The sequence below is a fragment of the Ranitomeya variabilis genome, chromosome 3, assembly GCF_051348905.1.
Source record: "Ranitomeya variabilis isolate aRanVar5 chromosome 3, aRanVar5.hap1, whole genome shotgun sequence".
Taxonomy (NCBI): domain Eukaryota; kingdom Metazoa; phylum Chordata; class Amphibia; order Anura; family Dendrobatidae; genus Ranitomeya; species Ranitomeya variabilis.
The window spans coordinates 71,812,342-71,833,312 of record NC_135234.1 but is presented as its reverse complement, the minus strand read 5'-3'; the positions used below and the strand labels follow the sequence as shown (position 1 = coordinate 71,833,312).

Sequence of the window (20,971 nt, the reverse complement as noted above, 5' to 3'; positions counted from 1 at the left end):
TTCTCTCCTCAGCACAGTTCCTCTCCTCTGCACAGCTCCTAAGCACAGCTCCTCTCCCCTGTACAAGTCCTCTCCTCAGCACAGCTCCTCTCAGCACAGCTCCTCTCCTCAGCACAGCTCCTCTCCTCAGCACAGCTCCTCTCCTCAGCACAGCTGTAAAGATGATGGACAACTCCCTCCCGCCATGTACTGTTCTTAGAAAGGCAGCTGGAGGAAAGTGCTGCTCTCGGCTTTCATGCAGCTTTATTTAGTGAACTGTACAGACTCGGCCAAGAACCCTGACAAACCAGGACACTCTGAACCCATGCCAAGAGGCCAAAGAAACACTGGAGATTGAGGTCATTACAGCACAGCCTGCTGTCTATCTGTCCGGTGGTGTCTGCGCAAATCTTTATATTCACCTTATGTAAGGTTAATGGTTGTCTTTGCTTTAAAAGTGAATAGTGTGCGCTACATACAGCGCAGTCAATGAAGGGAACAAAGGAAAACTACTGTGATGATGAGTAATCACAGTTCTGCCCCTGCTTATCATATAGATACAGTACATGATTGTCTGTCTGCTTTTCTAGAGCTGAGTTTTTGAAGCCACATGGCAAGGGAGACCTTACAAACAGAATATTTTCTTATATTGGTTGCCACTTTCTCAGCCTGTGTTATGTGTCATGTTCCCAATGGCAGGGAATTAAACACATAACACGGGCAAAAACAGGACGAGCTCTAGGGCGATGGAACCTGAGCTGACCGCGATCCTGAACCTCAACACTCAACTAACAGCAGCCGGGGAACGTTCCTGGGGGGACTCTAGACGTCTCGCGCCAGCCGGAGATCTAGCTACCCCTATCAGAAGAATCACAGACCTATCTTGCCTCCAGAGAAATATTCCCACAGAAATAGCAGCCCCCCAGATATAATGACGGTGAAATGAGAGGAAGGCACAAACGTAGTTATGAAAACAGATTCAGCAAAATGAGGCCCGCTTAAGCTAGATAGCAGAGGATACAAAAGGTGAACTGCGCGGTCAGCTTAAAACCCTTCAAAATACCATCCTGAAATTACTTGAACTCATGTGCCAACTCATGGTACATGAGTGGTAATTTCAGCCCACTAGAGCAACCAGCAGCAGAGAATTACATATCTGCAAGCTGGACTAAAAACATGAAAGCAAACATGAAACAGGGAAATCCAGACTTAGCTTGTCTTGAAGGCCTAGGAGCAGGTAGCAAAGGTAACAGAGACACACTGATACATTGATAGCCGGCAAGGGAATGACAGGAAAGCCAGGTTAAATAGGAAACACCCAGCCTCTGATGGACAGGTGGAAACCAGAGACCGCAACCCACCAAAGTCACCCAGTACCAGCTGTAACCACCAGAGGGAGCCCAAAAACAGAATCCACAACAGTACCCCCCCCTTGAGGAGGGGTCACCGAACCCTCACGAGAACCCCCAGGGCGATCAGGATGAGCTCTATGGAAGGCGCGGACCAAATCAGTCGCATGAACATCAGAGGCGACCACCCAGGAATTATCCTCCTGACCATAACCCTTCCACTTAACCAAATACTGGAGTTTACGTCTGGAAACACGAGAATCCAAGATCTTCTCAACAACATACTCCAATTCTCCCTCCACCAGCACCGGAGCAGGAGGCTCAAGCGAAGGAACAACGGGCACCTCATACCTCCGCAATAACGACCGATGGAACACATTATGAATAGCAAACGATGCTGGGAGATCCAAACGAAAAGATACAGGGTTAAGAATCTCCAAGATCTTATAAGGACCGATGAACCGAGGCTTGAACTTAGGAGAAGAGACCTTCATAGGGACAAAACGAGAAGACAACCACACCAAGTCCCCAACAAGAAGTCGGGGACCCACGCGGCGACGGCGATTAGCAAACTGCTGAGTCTTCTCCTGAGACAACTTCAAATTGTCCACCACCTGATTCCAAATCTGATGTAGCCTGTCCACCACCACGTCCACTCCAGGAGAATCCGAAGGCTCCACCTGACCAGAGGAAAAACGAGGATGAAACCCCGAATTACAAAAGAAAGGAGAAACCAAAGTAGCAGAACTAGCCCGATTATTAAGGGCAAATTCGGCCAGTGGCAAAAAGGCAACCCAGTCATCTTGATCAGCAGAAACAAAACACCTTAAATAAGTTTCCAAGGTCTGATTAGTTCGCTCCGTCTGGCCATTAGTCTGAGGATGGAATGCAGACGAGAAAGACAAATCAATGCCCATCTTAGCACAAAACGTCCGCCAAAATCTAGACACAAACTGGGATCCCCTGTCAGAAACGATATTCTCCGGAATCCCATGCAAACGAACCACGTTCTGAAAAAATAAAGGGACCAACTCAGAGGAGGAAGGCAACTTAGGCAAGGGTACCAAATGAACCATCTTAGAAAAGCGGTCACACACAACCCAGATAACGGACATTTTCTGTGAGACAGGGAGATCTGAAATAAAATCCATGGAAATGTGCGTCCAAGGCCTCTTCGGGATAGGCAAGGATAACAACAACCCACTGGCCCGAGAACAGCAAGGCTTAGCCCGAGCACACACTTCACAAGACTGCACAAATGTGCGCACATCCCTTGACAAGGAAGGCCACCAAAAAGACCTGGCCACCAAGTCTCTAGTACCAAATATTCCAGGATGACCAGCCAACACAGAAGAATGGACCTCGGAGATGACTCTACTGGTCCAATCATCCGGAACAAACAGTCTTTCTGGTGGACAACGATCAGGTTTATCCGCCTGAAACTCCTGCAATGCACGTCGCAAGTCTGGGGAGACGGTGGACAATATTACCCCATCCCTAAGGATACCAGTAGGCCCAGAGTCTCCAGGAGAGTCAGGCACAAAACTCCTGGAAAGAGCATCTGCCTTCACATTCTTTGAACCTGGCAGGTATGAAACCACAAAATTGAAACGAGAAAAAAACAACGACCAACGAGCCTGTCTAGGATTCAGACGCCTGGCAGACTCAAGGTAAATCAGATTTTTGTGATCAGTCAAGACCACCACACGATGTCTAGCACCCTCAAGCCAATGACGCCACTCCTCAAATGCCCACTTCATGGCCAAAAGCTCCCGATTACCCACATCATAATTGCGCTCGGCGGGCGAGAATTTTCTAGAAAAGAACGCACATGGCTTCATCACCGAGCCATCGGAACTTCTCTGTGACAAAACCGCCCCCGCTCCAATCTCGGAAGCATCAACCTCAATCTGAAAAGGAAGTGAAACATCTGGTTGACATAACACAGGAGCAGAAGAAAACCGGCGCTTAAGTTCCTGAAAGGCCTCCACAGCCGTAGGAGACCAATTAGCAACATCAGCACCCTTTTTAGTCAAATCAGTCAAAGGTTTAACAACACTGGAAAAATTAGTAATGAACCGACGATAAAAATTAGCAAAACCCAAGAACTTCTGAAGACTCTTAACAGATGTAGGTTGTGTCCAGTCACAAATCGCCTGAACCTTGACGGGATCCATCTCAATAGTAGAAGGAGAAAAAATGTACCCCAAAAAAGAAATCTTCTGGACTCCGAAGAGACATTTTGAGCCCTTCACAAACAGAGAATTGGCCCGCAGGACTTGAAACACCTTCCTGACCTGTAGAACATGAGACTCCCAGTCATCAGAAAACACCAAAATATCATCCAAATACACAATCATAAACTTATCCAGATATTCACGGAAAATATTGTGCATAAAGGACTGAAAGACTGAAGGAGCACTAGAAAGTCCAAAAGGCATTACCAAATACTCAAAATGGCCCTCAGGCGTATTAAATGCGGTTTTCCACTCATCACCCTGCTTTATCCGCACAAGATTATACGCACCGCGAAGATCTATCTTAGTGAACCACCTAGCCCCCTTAATGCGAGCAAACAAATCAGTCAATAATGGCAATGGATACTGATATTTGACTGTAATCTTATTCAGAAGGCGATAATCTATACAAGGCCTCAGGGAACCATCTTTTTTTGCCACGAAAAAAAAACCTGCTCCCAGAGGGGACGAAGATGGACGAATATGTCCCTTTTCCAAGGACTCCTTAATATAATTCCGCATAGCAGTATGCTCTGGCACTGACAGATTAAATAAACGACCCTTAGGGAACTTACTGCCAGGAATTAATTCTATAGCACAGTCACAATCCCTATGAGGAGGGAGCGAATTGAGCTTAGGCTCCTCAAAAACATCCCGATAGTCAGACAAAAACGCAGGGACCTCAGAAGGAGTAGATGAAGCGATTGAAATCAGAGGTGCATCATCATGAACCCCCTGACATCCCCAGATTAACACAGACATTGTTTTCCAATCCAGGACTGGATTATGAGTTTGTAACCATGGCAGACCAAGCACTAGTACATCATGTAAATTATACAGTACAAGGAAGCGAATCACCTCCTGATGAACGGGAGTCATGCGCATGGTCACTTGTGTCCAGTACTGTGGTTTATTCATAGCCAATGGTGTAGAGTCAATTCCCTTCAAAGGAATAGGAACTTCCAGAGGCTCCAGACTAAAACCGCAGCGTTTGGCAAATGACCAATCCATAAGACTCAGGGCAGCGCCCGAATCCACATAGGCATTGACGGAAATGGATGACAGTGAACAAATCAGAGTTACAGACAAAATGAACTTAGACTGCAGAGTACTAATGGCAAAAGATTTATCAACCTTTTTTGTGCGTTTAGAGCATGCTGATATAACATGAGCTGAATCACCACAATAAAAACACAATCCATTTTTCCGCCTATAATTTTGCCGTTCACTTCTGGACTGAATTCTATCACATTGCATAGTCTCAGGTGCCTGTTCAGAAGACACCGCCAACTGGTGCACAGGTTTGCGCTCCCGTAAACGCCGATCAATCTGAATGGCCATAGCAATAGACTAATTCAGACCTGTAGGCGCAGGGAACCCCACCATAATATCCTTAATGGCCTCAGAAAGACCATCTCTGAAGTTTGCAGCCAGGGCGCACTCATTCCACTGAGTAAGCACCGACCATTTCCGAAATTTTTGACAATATACTTCCGCTTCATCATGCCCCTGAGAGAGGGCTAATAAAGCCTTTTCAGCCTGAATCTCCAGGTTAGGTTCCTCATAGAGCAATCCCAGTGCCAGAAAAAACGCATCCACACTGAGCAATGCAGGATCCCCTGGTGCCAATGCAAATGCCCAATTCTGAGGGTCGCCCCGCAGGAAAGATATTACAATCTTGACCTGCTGAGCAGGGTCTCCAGAGGAGCGAGATTTCAAAGAAAGAAACAATTTGCAATTGTTCCTGAAATTCAGGAAGGTAGATCTATCTCCAGAAAAAAACTCTGGAATAGGAATTCTAGGTTCAGACATAGGAGTGTGAACAACAAAATCCTGTATGTTTTGAACTTTTGCAGCAAGATTATTCAGGCTGGAAGCCAAACTCTGGACATCCATGTTAAACAGCTAAGGTCAGAGCCATTCAAGGGTTAAGAGGAGGTAGGAAGCAGCTAGACAGCAATTAAGGGCTAGGCAGCAAAACTCTGAGGAAAAAAAAAAAAAATTCCCTTCAACACTTCTTTTTCTCCTGCTTCAGCCCAAACAATTAACACTTTGTGGGCCGGCTATACTGTCATGTTCCCAATGGCAGGGAATTAAACACATAACACGGGCAAAAACAGGACGAGCTCTAGGGCGATGGAACCTGAGCTGACCGCGATCCTGAACCTCAACACTCAACTAACAGCAGCCGGGGAACGTTCCTGGGGGGACTCTAGACGTCTCGCGCCAGCCGGAGATCTAGCTACCCCTATCAGAAGAATCACAGACCTATCTTGCCTCCAGAGAAATATTCCCACAGAAATAGCAGCCCCCCACATATAATGACGGTGAAATGAGAGGAAGGCACAAACGTAGTTATGAAAACAGATTCAGCAAAATGAGGCCCGCTTAAGCTAGATAGCAGAGGATACAAAAGGTGAACTGCGCGGTAAGCTTAAAACCCTTCAAAATACCATCCTGAAATTACTTGAACTCATGTGCCAACTCATGGTACATGAGTGGTAATTTCAGCCCACTAGAGCAACCAGCAGCAGAGAATTACATATCTGCAAGCTGGACTAAAAACATGAAAGCAAACATGAAACAGGGAAATCCAGACTTAGCTTGTCTTGAAGGCCTAGGAGCAGGTAGCAAAGGTAACAGAGACACACTGATACATTGATAGCCGGCAAGGGAATGACAGGAAAGCCAGGTTAAATAGGAAACACCCAGCCTCTGATGGACAGGTGGAAACCAGAGACCGCAACCCACCAAAGTCACCCAGTACCAGCTGTAACCACCAGAGGGAGCCCAAAAACAGAATCCACAACAGTTATGGTGCTAGCAGGGCCAGTTTTAGACAAAGTGGGTCCCCAAATCTCACATATTTTAGCATCACACAGACACATTTCGCTTGTATTTACATGAGTTCAGGCTGTTAAACAAGCGTGATCAACAATATTTAAGTCATTCGACACTTGTTTCCCGGCCTGTTTTACATCAGCTGAAGAAGAATGATGGGCACAGAACGATCACTAGTAGATCAGTCTCTCCCCATACAGTGTCATGTTATCAGCAGCACATCTGCAGTTTACACAGGATGATGTGCTGCTGAGAACAAGGATTTCTGTTTCGACATAAACAATTCAATCACTCGATGAATAGGCAGCATTTTGCTTGTTTAGTATAATGACCCTCATAGTCCTCCATATACAGTACAAACCAAAAGTTTGGACACACCTTCTCATTTAAAGATTTTTCTGTATTTTCATGACTATGAAAATTGTAAATTCACACTGAAGGCATTAAAACTATGAAATAACACATGTGGAATTATATACTTAACAAAAAAGTGTGAAACAACTGAAATTATGTCTTATGTTCTAGGTTCTAGGTTCTTCAAAGTAGCCACCTTTTGTTTTGATGACTGCTTTGCACACTCTTGGCATTCTCTTGATGAGCTTCAAGAGGTAGTCACCGGGAATGGTTTTCCAACAATCTTGAAGGAGTTCCCAGAGATGCTTAGCACTTGTTGGCCCTTTTGCCTTCACTCTGCAGTCAGGGTTCAGGTCTGGTGACTGTGGAGGCCAGGTCATCTGGCGTAGCACCCCATCACTCTCCTTCTTGGTCAAATAGCCCTTACACAGCCTGGAGGTGTGTTTGGGGTCATTGTCCTCTTGAAAAATAAATGATGGTCCAACTAAACGCAAACCGGATGGAATAGCATGCCGCTGCAAGATGCTGTGGTAGCCATGCTGGATCAGTATGCCTTCAGTTTTTAAAAAATCCCCAACAGTGTCACCAGCAAAGCATCCCCACACCATTACACCTCATCCTCCATGCTTCACGGTGGGAACCAGGCATGTAGAGTCCATCCGTTCACCTTTTCTGCATCGCACAAAGACACGGTGGTTGGAACCAAAGATCTCAAATTTGGACTCATCAGACCAAAGCACAGATTTCCACTGGTCTAATGTCCATTCCTTGTGTTCTTTAGCCCAAACAAGTCTCTTCTGCTTGTTGCCTGTCCTTAGCAGTGGTTTCCTAGCAGCTATATTACCATGAAGGCCTGCTGCACAAAGTCTCCTCTTAACAGTTGTTGTAGAGATGTATCTGCTGCTAGAACTCTGTGTGGCATTGACCTGGTCTCTAATCTGAGCTGCTGTTAACCTGCGATTTCTGAGGCTGGTGACTCGGATAAACTTCTCCTCAGAAGCAGAGGTGACTCTTGGTCTTCCTTTCCTGGGACGGTCCTCATGTGAGCCAGTTTCTTTGTAGCGCTTGATGGTTTTTGCCAGTGCACTTGGGGACACTTTCAAAGTTTGCCCAATTTTTCGGACTGACTGACCTTCATTTCTTAAAGGGAACCTGTCACCAGTTTTTTTTGCCTATCAACTAAAAATATAATTTAATAGAGTGTGAACTATACATTCCCCAACTACTTGTGAAACCCCCCGACTCCCCATGAGAACCTTTTATATTTCTCCCGCACTGTATGGAAATAGCCTCGGTCCGATCCGATGGGCGTTGGTTCTGGCCCCTCTCCCCACCCCAAATCGGCGTGCTGTACGAATTCCATTATGTGAATAGTGTTGTTGTTGTTCGCACGTGCGCCTTCAAATTGCCTTCTGCGTGTGCGCATAGTAAACTATGTCCCGGAACACAGCGAAAGACTTCAGGGACATAGTGCGCATGCTCTGGAAGTACTAATGCCCATTGTACCGGACGAGGGTATTTCCATACAGCGCAGGAGAAATATAAAAGGTTCTTATGGGGGATTCATGGGGAGTCGGGGGGTTTCACTTGAGTTGGGGAATGTATAGCTCACACTCTATTAGATGACATTTTTAGTTGATAGGCAAAAAAACTGGTGACAGGTTCCCTTTAAAGTAATGATGGCCACTCGTTTTTCTTTACTTAGCTGCTTTTTTCTTGCCATAATACAAATTCTAACAGTCTATTCAGTAGGACTATCAGCTGTGTATCCACCAGCACAGCATAACTGATGGTCCCAACCCCATTTATAAGGCAAGAAATCCCACTTACTAAACCTGAAAGGGCACACCTGTGAAGTGAAAACCATTCCCGGTGACTACCTCTTGAAGCTCATCAAGAGAATGCCAAGAGTGTGCAAAGCAGTCATCAAAGCAAAAGGTGGCTACTTTGAAGAACCTAGAATATAAGACATAATTTCAGTTGTTTCACACTTTTTTGTTAAGTATATAATTCCACATGTGTTAATTCATAGTTTTGATGCCTTCAGTGTGAGTGTACAATTTTCATAGTCATGAAAATACAGAAAAATCTTTAAATGAGAAGGTGTGTCCAAACTTTTGGTCTGTACTGTAGATTAATGTGGTCCATAGTCCTTCACATAGTATAATGTGCCCCATAGACCTCCATATAGTATAATACACTCGCCATAGTCCTGCATCCCCCCGTCATGAGATTGGGGCCCCCGAAGTTAGGGCCTATACATATAATGAAGAAATGTGAAGGTGAAAGTAAAAGTGCTGAGAGGAAAACAGTTGTGACTGACAGGGACGGATTATAGTGACGGCGCCAAAGAGTCGCTGCTAAAGGGGCAGCACCACCACACAACACACAAAGATTGTTACTAACTGATTTAAAAATGAATAAATATAATACTCACCTCTCCTCATTCCCCTGATGCTTGCTGCTCTTGTCTCTGCAACAAATCTGCTCAGCAGCTCGACTGCTTGGCATAGTGTGGCGCTTGATGAAGTGACATCATTGTGCCTCCTGCACCAGAAGCAGAGAGGGAATGATGGGAGAGGGAGGATCACCTGATGCTCTCTCTTCCATCATTTTTTCAACTGTATCAGCATCTATGATGCTGATGCAGCTGAATGTGCGATGTGGGTGGGCAGCGGAGCCGATGCTGCATCGGGCTTCCATAACTCATGGCCCCATAGCGTTCGCGTAATGTTCTGCTATTAACGGCACACCACTGGCTGTGGGCCTCTGAGGGAGTGGGAGCCCTAGGCACATGCCTAGTTTGCCTTCCCCTAATGCCGGCCCCGGTTGCTAGAAATTTGGATATGTAGCTGGTTGCTAGAAATTTGGATATGTAGCTAATTTTAAAGGGGTTGTCCACTACTCTTGACAAACTCTTCTTGGGTCCTGTCCTCCACTGGCTAAAATTAACAAAAAATAAATCTCCACACTCTCCCTATGGCTTCGGTGCTGGTCTAGAAATGTTGGCTGCAGCTCTCACATGCTAAGACAATGTCATCTGAGCTCTGGGAGACCAGCGCTGGTGCGGGAGGTGATTGCTAACTACCTGCCTGTTATAACATGCGCTGATATCTCCAGGCAGAGAGTGGTCATGGACCGCTGCTACCGACCACTCTCCTACTTCCTCCTTTTCCGCTTTGCTGTGTCGATGGGGCATCACTGCTGCTGTCATGTTGATTGACAGCCAGTTCCCCACTGTCTAACTCAGTGCAGGCGAAGTTAGTGCGATTCACATTGCATGAGCAACGTAGTGGGAAGTCTGCTAGAGACACTGATGCCCGAAGTTGGCTCTGGAAACCGGCGTCACTTGTAACTTTCTTTGCACTGCTGATGCGCCAGCTCATGCAATGTGAATCGCACCAAGGCCACATTTAGTATTTGATCAGTTTTTTGTAAGCCAAAACCAGGATTGGTGATAAATACAGAAGTGGTGCATATGTTTCTATTATACTTTTCCTCTGATTGTTCCATCCCGATTTTGTCTTACAAATACTGAGGTAAAATACTGACCAAGCGCTGAACATGTGAACGTGGCCTAACTTTGTGTCTGTGCTGAGTTAGACATCGGGGAGCTGAAATCAATGCAACGTCGTCGTAAGAGACACCCTTTCGACAGAGTATAAGAGAAGGAATTTCTCTGTCAATGTGATTACACAGGAAATAGAAGAATCGCTGGTAGGAGCAGTCCATGACCGCTCTGAGCCAGGAGAGATCGTCACCGATAAGTGCTTTGCCTTCTAGAAAAAAAGGTCCTGAACAACCTCTTTAAGGGCTCTTTCAGACATCCGTGTCTCCAGTATGAGTGGCGACAGTTTTCACACGTGCCGGAGACACTTACACACGTAGACCCATCCAAATGAGTAGGTCTGTGCACATGTCAGTGTGTTTCTACGGACACACTGACATGTCCATTTTTTAGCAGCAGCACGGGTCGCAAAATGTCCTGCACACGTGCATACTGATGACACAAGGGTGACATCCATGTGTCATCAGTGTGACACATACCGGCGCCTGGGAATCAGCGGTACTGTTTGCACTGTTCCCCGGCGCCGGGTGCTGAAGACTGCTCTCATCATTGTCCCCTGATCACTCTGCCACCAGGGGACAATGTTGAGAGTTGTATTCAAGTGTAAAATTAAGAATAAAATAAAAAAAATCACATTATACTCGCCTTAACACCTAACTAATCGCCTGAAGCCATTGCTCCCACTGATTTCAGGCAGAGCATAGGACAATGATAAGAGTGGTCTTCAGCACCCGGTGTCAGGGAACAGCACCAACTATTCTGGCTTTTCTCAGGCGTTGGTACATGTGATACTGATGCGGCACACTGTTGCCACACATATAAAACACATGGACACCGATATCACCGGTACTGGATTTTCCAATACCAGAAATATCAGGATGTGTGAAAGAGCCCTAAGAAAGGGTTTGTCAAAGAAGTGAATAACCCTTTTAACAGAGGTGAACTTTTTTCAATACACTACTTTTTGGGGGGGAACTTGTAAGAATCTTCAGTAGAAGACAAGTTCACACGTAACTTCCTGGCCTCACTTGGATATTCAATTTCTTAGAAAAATCAGCAATTATTTTTTATGTAAATGAAGACACAAGGGCACCGAGGACGTGCCGATTCCAGGCTAGAGCACCAATCCTCTATATTATTTGCCACCTAGGATATCTGTATTACCCAGGAATCGGCCCTCTTTCTGCCAGGGTTCTCCCAAGTTTTTCACTTTTTACTCCTAGACTCCTAGTTAGTGACCGCTGCAGGCAATCAATTGGATCAGATGCTCTGTGCTGTACTAGTGAAATCATCTTTTAGCATATTGGATATAATATCAGTAGTACGACACCGTGCACACTGCAGTAGCCACTGATTGGCAGCAGTGGTCACATATTGTCTGCTTGTAAGGAAGGACTAAATATGCTGCTGGAGAATTGGGGGAAAGGAAGAGGTGAGTATTATTTCTATCTTTTGTTCTACAACTTTAATTGTTTTGTGTTGTTGTTTTTTTCCAGACTTTGGATTAACCTTTTAATTTGGTTTCTTAAAGAGCCAGCTCTCCTTTTAATAATTAACATACGTTGTGTGCATAGTGGAGTTTGGATTTGCAGTGACACAATATCTCGAGTCTCTGGTTGCTTTACCGGCCTTTCGCAGTTCAATCACAATTTGGAAATGCCAGAAGTGAAGACATTTCAGGACTGTGTCCTCGTGGCTTAAATGTCTATTTAAATGATCCGTCCTGCATGGAATGTATTTCTACACTTACAGGCAATGGTGGCTTTATCCGGCAATCGACATAGCAAAGAATCAGCTTCCATCGCTAATTAATGCTGCAGTCATTCATGACCCAGGTAAACACGGCATGAACCTTGTTATTGTGGCGCTGTGCACCATTATATACTGTCTTCCTTTATAGAGTATGATCAGTATATCATGTGTGCACTATTATGTATCAGACATAGCTGGTTAGTATTAGTTATTGCAGTATTACAGTACACACGTGTATAGTATATGTGTCGTATGTATGGTCCAAGCATGGTGTCAACTTTGCCTGACGTCACTGAAGCCATTGGGGTCTATATTGTAGCAAAACATACAATTGGGAACATAAAGACATGACTTTGTGCACTTCCAGCTACCATATGTCATACAGTGCATCCATGATCATGGCCAGGGAACATGACTATAGTCGGACAGTAGTTGTACCTAACCGACCCCACTGCCCCATAATAAAGGGATTACACCATAAACACATAGAAGATCAAGTGTCCCTAATTCGCTAGCACTGTCCCTGTTTTTTGTAAACAATTCCGGCAAATTTGTGGCATCATGAGACAGAGGAGGATGAAGGTTACATAAAATCTATCCACTAAGGAGTGGTTTCAGTGATGGAGGACGCAGGGTTGGGTAAAGGGACCAAAACATTCCTAAGTCACCAAAGCAAATGTCAGTAACTGTTAAGAGTTGGTTTGATTCGTTTTGCACGTTCCAGTTCATTGGCCACAATAAAAGAGGGAGCTCCAGTTAGGAGAGTGGTGCGCCGGACAGGAGAGTGGAGCGTCAGGCAGGAGAGTGGGCCGCCAGGCAGGAGAGCGGGCCGCCGGACAGGAGAGCGGGCCGCCGGACAGGAGAGCGGAGCGTCGGACAGGAGAGTGGGGCGCCGGACAGGAGAGAGGGCTGGCGGACAGCAGAGTGGAGCGCCGGACAGGAGAGTGGAGCGCCGGACAGGAGAGAGGGCCGGCGGACAGCAGAGTGGAGCGCCACCTCTTACCCGACATTTATGGCTCTTTGTTAATTAGGTAACTCTCTCTGCTCTCCAGCAGCTGCAGACCACTGTCATTGCCGATGGCATAGGTTGTGAGAATCAGTTTGTGCCAACTCTAATAAGTATGTAACTAACGTATATCATCTATAAGCAGAATAAGGGATAAATCTGTGATTCTGACTGCTGGAACCTCTACTGATCATGGGAACAGAGGGGCTGAAAGTCCCATGTGTGAGTTAAGCATTACTGAGCATGTGTGACCGCTGCTCCTTTAACGGTTTATAGGAATTTTGACAGTAGTTTTTGCACATGCTCAGTAACCCTTTATTTGCACATGCTCCTTTCTCTAGATCTGTCATCATACATGTATAACATATCCTAAGGATAGATGATAAAAGTTGTTTATGGACTTACTCTCTTAAGACCCCAATTCTGTAAATAAAGCATGGGGGGTCTTGTTCTAAATATTACATTAGGGCCAAAGACCTGTAAGTTGTTCCGCTGTATACAGTTCTGTATTCTACATCTGTGTTCATGTATCTGAAAACTGGTAAGAGATAAAATGGCTGGAAAATACTGGACATAAAGGAGGTGTGGATGGCACAATGGGCACAGGAACGCAATGAGAGGATTGTCCACTTATTTGGATATGTGATGGAAGTGGCTTGCATGAACGAGTCCCTTATGTTGATTCACTGATTATTTTTACATTTCTCATGGAGAATTTTTCTTTGTCACATCGCAAAGAAATACAACAACTCTTGTATTGGGAGATTGGGTCTGGCGGAGAATGTCCGTGCTTTATTCACATATTTAGTAATGCAAGGAGTGTGATATCACCCAACAGCCTGGAAACATTGTCCGTTCCTCCTCTGTTCTTTATCAGCTGCGCAGCAGGATTTAGTGCTCCGACCTGCAACTACAGAACTCAGAGTTTACACATAAACAAATTCTGAGATTTCTGGAAGTTGTAGTTCTCCAGCAGGTCTTTAGTACCTAACCTTGAGGTTTTGCACTGTTACTTGCTGATAACACGTACTGTGGTGCAGCAGGCGGTGTGTTGCTGTGTTTTTTCTCTCTTTGTCACCTCTGTGTTGCGCCCACGCTCCGGGATGTGATACCTCTGCCATCCAGAGTCACGCTAACAAGTTTTTATAACACTCCATAATCAAAGCTGCCTGACAGTAATCAATGAAAGGGAATGCATTTTTAGAAAATAAAGTTGTTTAGTTCGGTTTTTATATTATTAGACTTCCTCTTGTTCATTTCGACGGTCACATGAACATTAGCAGTAGTAGACCGACTCAGGCCCAATTTGTTTCTATGGAAGTAATATCTGAGCATGCTCTAGTCTAGGCAAAATACATTGTGAAGTTGGTGGTAGAAGGTGAGCTGTGACCATCACTTATTATCTACTAAATATAGAGGTGCCACCTTTCAGTCCAATCGTGTCTGTGATGATAATGAGACTGCTGAAAAGTCCTCTGTAAGGAACAGAGCATGTGGGTCTAATATAAAACCTAGTGAACAGAGTGAAAATAGCAAGATTTTTTTAATTTAAAGGGAACCTGTCACCACGTTTTTGGAAGATGGGATAAAAATAGCGTTAAATAGGGGCAGAGGTGGGCGTTACATTAGTGTGTGTGTTATGCGTTTATTACCCACCTAAGTTGCCGAAATAACTTTGCAAAGTTTCCGTTTTCGCCTGTCAATCAGGCTGGTCAGGTCGCATGGGCGTTGTCTTCCCCCAGATTTGGCGTAGTTTTCCGTTGGTGGCATAGTGGTGTGCGCATGCCCAAAGTCCGGAATCCTCTTCCAGGGGATTTAAAATAGCGCGGTGTTCGTTATTGCATTGGTGATCGGTGGGCGCGGCCATCTTCCTTTGGCCGCGCGTGCGCAGAAGCGGCGCTCTGCTGGCCGCGGCTTCAGGAAAATGTCCGCCGCGATATCCATCTGCGCACGCGCGGCATCCCGCGGCCATTTTCCTGAAGCCGCGGCCAGCAGAGCGCCGCTTCTGCGCACGCGCGGCCAAAGGAAGATGGCCGCGCCCACCGATCACCAATGCAATAACGAACACCGCGCTATTTTAAATCCCCTGGAAGAGGATTCCGGACTTTGGGCATGCGCACACCACTACGCCACCAACGGAAAACTACGCCAAATCTGGGTGAAGACACCACGCCCATGTGACCAGACCAGCCTGATTGACAGGCGAAAACGGAGACTTTGCAAAGTTATTTCAGCAACTTAGGTGGGTAATAAACGCATAACACACACACTAATGTAACGCCCACCTCTGCCCCTATTTAACGCTATTTTTATCCCATCTTCCAAAAACGTGGTGACAGGTTCCCTTTAATGATAAGGAAATGTTTTTTAAAAAATAAGAAATTGACAGGGGTTATGTAGTAGGTGTATAATAATATTAACAAATACCTCCAATTATAAATGTAGTTTAGTTCTTCTGATTCTTTGTCACTTACCCATGTGCAGGTCATTGCAGTAGCTTATGTATCCATGGTTACGAACACTAGTTGTCACTATATGAGTGGTTGTAACCATGGGTACCTAAGCTACTGCAATGCCCTGCACATGGGGTAAGCAAGGTAGCGAATCGGAAGAACTATACTACATTTCTAATTGTAGGTATTTGCTAATATTATTATTATTACACCTGCTACATATTTGGATAAGAGATTGGAGATGGGAATAGCCCTTTAACATAAAAACTGTTTTTATGTTTTAAACAATAGGTCACTTTCCGATGACGCTTTCCCTTTGAGCCACTTTCAGAAAGTATGTGGCCGCCATTAAGGTGCTTGTACATGTAGTGCGCCACACGGGCCACGAACCACAGATTTTTGCAGCTCCGCTTCTATAAGTAAAACATATGGGGTGAATATAAGCTCAGACTGGAGTAAGACACGTTGGCGCAGTCTCTGCTTCGCACGTAGATTTCTATTTTAATTTATGTCAATTTCTGGTGTAAATTATAGGAAATCTGCCAGGATGTAGTTACCTATGTACAATACTGTTTAAAATGAAAAAAAAAAAATAGGCAATATTTTGTTTAAAAAAAAAAATTTAAAATTTGGGACTTTTTAGTTTTTTTTTTCTGAAAAGGACCTAAAGCGATTGAACTGTACAAGACATTGCAAACTTCCCGCCATTTGTGGGAACAATGCTGGCAGTTGTGGCGGCACAGCGCACTGTCCGTCCTCATACGCTGCGGAATACACACGTCTTCCTGGCCCATACTATATGTATCAGCCCATCATGAGCACGTCGCCCCTCGTCCAGGAGTCTAAATATGTGTCTGCAGCTCGTCCTCTGCAGCATGGAGGGATGACACGTGCCCCCCGGTCATTGCTGCTTCCATCACTAATTCATCCTATATTCTCTATACAGTGGACATTTTTTCTCCATACATCCTGTATTGGAACCAATGCACAATTCCAGGATCTTTATCATCTATACATACATGAAATAATCCAAGCAGCTTACAACTTTGGGCAAGATTTGCCTGTTCCTAAGAGCTTGCAATCTAAATTTCAGTAAAACCGCACATAACTGGGATTAAGTGCATTCAGTACATGCGACTAGTCCAGGAGTTTTGCTATAAGTAGATTGTGAGATTTCTGGAAGTTGTAGTTCACCAGCAGGTGATGCCTCATTAGCGTCTGATCCTGCACTTTGATGCTATGTCCGGATGTAGCAGAGTTGCGTTTGCCATTCTGCTCATGTTAATATCATAAATTCTAAAAAAAAATATTTCTTTTTAAATGTAGTAATTATTCATCCATAGTGAAATGACACTGTCAGCTCTGCTATATCTGTCCATTATAGGATAATAATATGATTCAGGACTTACCGCTGCTGGAGATGCCAATTCCCTTCCGATCTAAGACAAATCCATGTATAGAGGTAGCCAGGCAAGTGATGGGACCGTCACCCCGTCCTGCTGTAATAATCCGCTTTAACCCTTTTCTCGCCGGTATTATTCCCTGTGTGCACTGATGGCATGGGAGCGTGGCAGCCGGAGCCTGGGTGAGAGCTGCATTGAAAGTCAGGAGGGCCCGTAGCTCCGCAATGGACCAGGCTCTAAATATAACCCACCCACTTATAGTTCCCCCCGCAGGCAGATGGCCCTGTCAGGAAGCTGACCCCGGTGCTTGGCCGCATCCACAGAGACATCCAGCCAGGACCAGCCGCACTGTAATGGGATAAAATACAGTTCGCCATCTGTTTCTAGCAGGAAACCTTTTCCGTCAGACCTCCATTGTCCTCACGGGCGTGAAGAATAAAAGGACTAATTCTGGGATCCCGACCCTCCTCACTATTACCATGCAGCGATACCTGATTCAGGGATGAATCGCTCATCAGGTGAACTTGCTCGTCTCCCAAGTGTCTGCGCCGAGAATCTCGGGTTTTTTAATAGAAGGTGTTCATGAAATATAATATGACCCAGGACGTAGGAATATAAAACACATTTTACTGTGACTTGTTTTTTTTTTCTTTTATAAGGAACAATTTGTTTGCAGCTCCTTAAAATCGGATTATATTGTATTGTGTGACGTGATTCCGGGGGATGGAGCCGCAGAGTGGGATTTGTTAAGGAGGCTTTTCCTTCTGAAATGGTTTATTGATGTGGAATAACCATGTAATTAGCAAGGATCCTATTAGGAGTAGATGTGGGAGAATTTCGCAGCAAACGTGCCCATGAAAGCAGCACTGAAATGCGATGTGGCTTTATTTAGGGCGGCAGCCGCTATAATCACCGTCTTTGGGGATCGTACAAATGGTCTATACCTTTATGACATAGTGAGGTCATAGTCATTAGGTCAGTGTTGGCAAAGTCTGTCAATTTTTGGTGAACAGTCTGACCATCTGACATGTACAGAGATGCCCGGACTCTCCTCCAATTACAGGTGTTGGGGGATGGAGGGGGCGGGCATGTCGATTTTTAATATGACTAATCCTTTTGTTTTTACAGGAGATAAGCCTCTACAAGAGGTGTCTGGCAGCAGCTTATTCCCCTCTTCCATATGGGAGAAATGGCTTTTAGCTGACAGATATCTGATGTTTCTGGGCTGCTTAAAGGGACACTTTCGTCAATTTTTTCCCTCCAATTTAAGAGCAGATTTGTTAAAGGGAATCCGTCAGCAGAAAAATAACGCTATTAATCTGCAGATATGGGTTTAATCCACAGGTTAATAGCGTTATTACAGTGCCTGGCACCTGCACTTAGTCTACTGCTACAAGGAGAAAATGAACTTTATTTTCCCCCGCAGCATTCAGTCTCATTCACGGGGTTGACGCCTGGCGCAGCTTCAGTCACCGCCCTAAGTATACAGAGCAGTGGCTGTAACCGTGTGCCTGTCCCTGACTGACAGCCAACCCCAATGCACAGCCGGTTTCAATGCAGAACCAGTATCAGTCAGGGCCGGGGTTACATTCGCCACTCTGTATACTTAAAGCAGTGACTGAAATGCGCTGATGCCGCCCCCATGATGGAAACTGCACCCCTGTTCCTGACTGACATGCTGCCCCAATGCACAACCAGTGTGCGGCTGTCAGTCAGGGCCGGAGATATGTGTACATTCGTTGCTCTGTATATTTAGAATGGTGACTGAACAGCGCCGACGTTGACTCCGTGACTGAAACTGCAACTGCAACGCTGCCGGGAAGAATAAAGTTGATTTTCTCCCCGCAGCTTTTGGCTAAATGTGGGCACCGGCCAGCATAATAACGCTATTAACTTGCAGATTCACCCCATATCTGCTGGTTAGTAGCGTTTTTTTTTTTCTGATGACCGGTTCCCTTTAAGAAAAATGAGTGGTCCGTAAACTACCGTACTTACTGTCCAGTGTCATCAACTTTCTCCCTGTGCACACTAACATCACAGTAAGGAGGTCACTTTACAGCTCTCTGTCTAACCTAACGTCTAAAGGCCCCCCATACACATCAGACTAATGTCAGCCGAACCCGCCAATATCGATGGGTTGGTGTCATGTGTATGGGTGGGCCGCTGACTGATGGGCGGGGAGATGACGACTGCGCATGTCGAATATCAGACTGCTGATCGCATTGTTCTCCCAGGGATAAGCCGCTGGTCGACGTGTTAGTCGTCTGCTGCCTCATAGAGAAATCAGGATCACTCGGCCAATCGAGTGGACCTCTGTACGGGAGATGGCGGTCGGCTGAACAATCGGTTGAAGCACCGTTTGGCCGACAGCCATCTAATGTGTATGGTCGGCTTTACTTTAGGGTGAGTTAGAGATATTGCATCAATCGGAGCACCGCAACTTCTTCCAAAACGTCACACTTTTGGTATATACGGTATATAAGAAGCTTTCTCGCAGCACTACTACCTCTTTACAAAAATTAGGCAGCCTATGATTACAGCAATCCACTACACAACTGAGCTGAAAACCAGCTTTTCCACTGATCAGATGATCTTGCAGCTCACATGACACTACTAAGATGTACCCAGCTTTCCCACTTCTCGGGTCAGTGCAGTGGGAAAGCCATTGATGCTGGGAAAGCTGGGTTACAGCTCAGTGATGATACATTTTGACACTCCTGGGATATAGCTGAGTGATTATATGCTCGTAAACTGCTGCAGATACTGGGGACATTTAGTTACAGTTCAGTGATGATACCTTCTAAGGCGGATGTTAACCAGAAAGCTGGGTAGTTCACTGCCCAGGCTTTCAGAGGCTGCTGTTGACTTTTTCTCAGTATAGCATTGTCTTTGCAGTGTATTTCTACTTTTAATGAGAACAATAGCTGTCATTCCGATGCTTATTCCAGTCCTCCTATTATAATGAGATTACAGCACCAGTAAACCGAGATTGTGCTGCTGTTCCTTTCAGAATCTTCATCTTTCTGTGATCTTAGCTTGAAAATAACAACATTTTTGTATCTACCGTACTTTTTACAGACATAGATCTTCTGAAATTTAAACTAAAAAATATTTTGTATTCAACTTCTTAACATCACATTGGTTACAGCACGCTACCACTTCTGTTCTCTACAGAACACTTTTCAGCAGTCTCAGTATCGGCTCAGGTAGGACTGCAATTACCAGTAACACCTATGTATAGTAGATGTCACAGGATCCACTATGCACAGCAGGTGATGTTACAGCTCACCCCCTCCTGTCTTCACCGGGACCCCACTCATTTCAGAACATGTCGAAAAAATACTTCTATACAAAATAATGGTGGCTCAGTGGTTAGCACTGCAGTCTGCCACTGCTGGGGTCCTGGGTTCACCAAGGACAACATCTGCAAGGAGTTTGTATGTTCTCCCCGAGTTTTCCTGGGTTTCCTCCGGGTTCTCCAGTTTCCTGCCACACTGAGACACAGTGACCGGGAATGCAGATTGTGAGCCCCAATGGGGACAGCGATGATGATGTCTGTAAAGTGCTGTGGAATTAATGGCGCTATATAACAGAGTAGAATAAGTAAATTACATATATTTTTAGACATATACATATTGAAAATTAGAAGAAAAAAAAGATCAAACATGAACACCGTGTACTTCCTACTACAAGGAATCACTAGGATCACCTACAGCATAGCATGTCGCAGGCCGTGGATCTATGGATGTGACATTGAAAGTGTTGCTCGATATCACTGCTCATCTTTTGTGTCTGTCGGTTTCAGCGCTCGTTCAGACGGTCGTATTAGGCTACTTTCGCACATCAGGTTTTCACTGTCCGGCTCAATCCGGCTAAATTAAAAAAACATGGATCTGGCGAATGTTGCCACCGTGTCCGTTTTTTTTCCATAGACTTGTATTAGTGCCAGATGACATTGCGTTTCGTCCGGTTTTCGCCGGATCCAGCAAATCTGCCATTTCCGGTTTCTGGAAAAAACGTCCATAGCAA

The 20,971-nt window shown here is 45.2% G+C and overlaps 2 protein-coding genes across 4 annotated transcripts in view; one reads left to right on the top strand and one right to left on the bottom strand.

Annotated features, from left to right (window-relative positions):
• The window catches only part of FILIP1L (filamin A interacting protein 1 like), a 319,879-nt gene extending 302,794 nt beyond the window's left edge, over nt 1–17,085 (bottom strand). The window contains exon 1 of the mRNA XM_077294134.1: nt 16,949–17,085. The gene's annotated coding sequence lies outside the window, so the exon portion shown is untranslated. The remainder of the gene's footprint in view (nt 1–16,948) is intronic.
• The window catches only part of CMSS1 (cms1 ribosomal small subunit homolog), a 398,466-nt gene that overhangs the window by 329,252 nt on the left and 48,243 nt on the right, over nt 1–20,971 (top strand). The window contains exon 1 of one of the 3 annotated variants that reach the window (XM_077294136.1): nt 11,948–12,163. The exons of 1 other annotated variant lie outside the window; for it this stretch is intronic. In XM_077294136.1, the coding sequence (XP_077150251.1) occupies nt 12,061–12,163 (103 nt within the window). In that variant the 5' untranslated portion in view covers nt 11,948–12,060. Of the gene's footprint in view, nt 1–11,947; nt 12,164–17,321; nt 17,461–20,971 lie in introns of those variants that run through there. One more of the 3 variants, XM_077294138.1, reaches the window with a different exon arrangement.